Here is a 3,219-nt window from a genome sequence, read left to right on the forward strand (position 1 = left end):
ATTAGTTTTGGATTATTCCTAAAAATCCATATCCATTTTATAACCAAACATGATCCATTTTCCATCCATAGTTCATTTCAAATCAAAATAGTACATACACTCATTTCATAACATTCAATAATATTTAACTTTCAAACATTTCCAAACTCATTTTCATACATACATTTTCATACATACATTTTCATGTCCATTTAACATTCAAGCATAACAATGCATCACATCCATATCCTACAACTAACTTCTACATTACAACCAATTCCCAAATTTCATCAAAAAAATCACAACAAAATTCCATAATAGTTCAACTTGATATGATAGCCAAACTCCTAGCTCATTAGCAACAATCCCAAGATAGGAAGATTCCGAGCATCCATGAGCGGACGGTGTGTCTCCAAATGTGATCACGATCCAAACTCTTTGACCAATACCTTGCTATAAAACCAACGGTTCAGAACTGTTATGACTTGTTTTCTGCAACAAATAATAAACTGCCTGCACAATATTAATCACAGCGGTATCAGCAACAAGCAAGCAATTCTTCAACAGAGAGCTTTAGGTAGAGAACTTGGTTTAGTGGTTGATCTGACAAATACTACTCGTTACTATCCATTATCAGATTGGACAAAAGAAGGGATTGGCCATGTCAAGATAAGATGCAAAGGAAGAGATTCTGTACCTGATGATGAATCTGTACAAAAGTTTTGCAATGAGGTTCTGGATTTTTGCTCCCAGAGATCAAACACAAAGAAATATATACTCGTACACTGCACTCATGGGCATAATCGTACAGGCTATATGATTGTTCATTTTCTTGTGCGTACAGAATCACTATCTGTCACTGAGGCAACAAATAAATTTGCACAGGCGCGGCCCCCAGGAATTTACAAACAGGATTACATTGATACCCTATACATGTTTTTTAATGAAAAGAAGCCTGAAAGTCTTGTTTGTCCACAAACTCCAGAATGGAAGAGCCTCCCTGATCCTGACGTTCATGATGTGTCTTTCTCAGCTACAGACAATCGTGCAGACATTTTGCAGCAGGAGAATATCGAGAGGAATGGAGTAATGACAAATGTAATAAATTGCAACCTGTGAATCTAGTCTCTCAAGTTTGATACTTGTCAACAAGCTTTCTTCTAATATTTCCCCGGCCAACTCTGTTACTTATTGGTCTTAAGTGGCCTCCACAACAGCTTCAGTTCCTAAATTCCTGTCTGACGGTTCGAGGTCCAGCATTGATAAGGGTCTAGCAGTTGTTCTCATATTCCTCATAACAACTAAGGCTCGGAAGGGCGGAAGGCTCGGCGTCCCGGAATTATCAATCCAACTGCAAGGACCACTTATACAGCAGCAGTAATCCTTCAAAAAAAACCAGCCAAGCGTATTGATAATGGTTTCACCGCACGTAATCATAGCAATCTCCATGTTAAAGAAGACTGCTCTGAACCTTCAATCAGAAGTAATTCTTGGAAATGCCGTTGCAATCCACAACACATAAAATTGAACCGAAGATCCTACAAAGAACTATCAAGGTTAATAAATGAGCAAAAATTCGAGGAAGCATAGTTGTTTTGAGCTTAGATCATTTGGAAGCACCAAATCATGAAGGTCGGAATGCAATTTGAGTATAAGTTGTGCTTACTTCATGGCGGAGATAGTTGTGAGCATCCAAAAGAGTTCATATTCATCTAGAACTTACAGCAAGTACACACAAAACCTGTCTTGCCAAATATGAGAAGTTCCAAGTCTGTTGCAAACCAAAACCCGTCTTTTGTTGCAAGCTAAAACATAGCCCTGCAAAAATACGTAAAACAATCAACACATAACAGAATAAAACAGAAGAATTGAAGTCCATTAAGACTATCATAGTACGACTGCCAACAAAAAGCATCAATAGCAACATCATGAGTTTCAACAGTGATTTCATTCTGAGAATGCAAAATCTAAAGCCAAGCGCTTAAACTCAGAAGCACGAAGCTCACAGTCATGATAGTTTAAAGGTTGAAAATAAGCTGCCTAAAGATTGAAGTACTCAAACCTATCGGAACCACAGACCAATTCCAAAGAAGGAAGAACAGGCGGTTTTGAATGTATAGACGAATGAATTTCGACTTCTAAGCAAAAACGCTCTACTAGCACAATCCTGTAAACAGTTCCTTCATCAAATTCTCAGCTTCTTCAATGTGTCCACTGGTAACCAATCTAACTGCAGTAAAACGCGAATAATTACCAAGTCAGTTAAAATTTCAAAAAATCCCAAATTGGCATTAAGACAAAACAAAGGGAGAAAGCATGAGTTTAGAATACCTTTTCCAAATCCAAGCATCCAAATAGACCGATGCAGACTGAGCCCACCGAAAGGATGTTGGCAGATACTTGTTTCAATCCACCATACCAAATCAAAAACCCTAACTGCAGAACATAAAAGGAGAGGAGAATTAGAAGAGAAGACGACGAAAATTGGAGGCGGACAAAACATCACAAAAACCCTAATCCCAAAATCAAAGCAAAATCAGTATTTGAAGAGGCGAAGGGAGAGGATTCAATCGTTACCTGAGCCGCCGAATCACCGCCAAAGGTGAGCTTTCGTTTGGGATTTTCCTTCTAAATCTCTGTTTTATTTCGCCTTTGGGTGTGAGATTGTGAGAGACGGGTGAATGTTTGAGCGAGCGTAAGAGCGATTGACGGTTTGAGAGCGACTGAGAGAGGTGAGTGATTGTGAGAGAGACGCGAGGTTGAGAGCGATTTTGGGAGTGAGGTTGAGAGAGCGATTTTGTGAAGTGAGATTGGGAGAGAACGAGGACGATGAAGCATCTGTTACGTTGTTTCCAATTTCTTTCTTTAATTTATTTTTAAACAGAATAAACATTGAAACCATTAATTTTTTATGTTTAAACTTCCTAGGTTTTTTTATTTAATAATGTTTTCATTTAATACAGTACATTAACATTGCTTTTTGATTCCCAATCCATTAGTTCTAGAACCCAACAGCCAGGCGGTTGGGTTTAATTTCCTGTTTTTTTCTTGGTAGTCCAACAGGCTATTTTTTATATTAGTTTTTATTTTTTAATTCTAATTTTTAATCTATCTTGGTTTACTTATCCAAATTAGCATTAAGATAATAACTAATCATAAATGGCCTAGTGGAGAGAGGGTAGTTTCATGGTCTTTAGTGGAGTGGGTTTTGATACCCATATATGGCATTTTATTTCTTTT

At 37.7% G+C, this 3,219-nt stretch overlaps 1 protein-coding gene across 1 annotated transcript; it reads left to right on the forward strand.

Moving 5' to 3' along the window:
• Nucleotides 1–459: 459 nt before the first annotated feature.
• Nucleotides 460–1,098, forward strand: LOC127081417 (uncharacterized). Its single transcript, XM_051021671.1, has one exon. It carries the CDS (start codon nucleotides 460–462, stop codon nucleotides 1,096–1,098), a length of 639 nt encoding a protein of 212 aa, XP_050877628.1.
• Nucleotides 1,099–3,219: the final 2,121 nt, after the last annotated feature.

The sequence above is a fragment of the Lathyrus oleraceus genome, chromosome 5 (assembly GCF_024323335.1).
Source record: "Lathyrus oleraceus cultivar Zhongwan6 chromosome 5, CAAS_Psat_ZW6_1.0, whole genome shotgun sequence".
Taxonomy (NCBI): domain Eukaryota; kingdom Viridiplantae; phylum Streptophyta; class Magnoliopsida; order Fabales; family Fabaceae; genus Lathyrus; species Lathyrus oleraceus.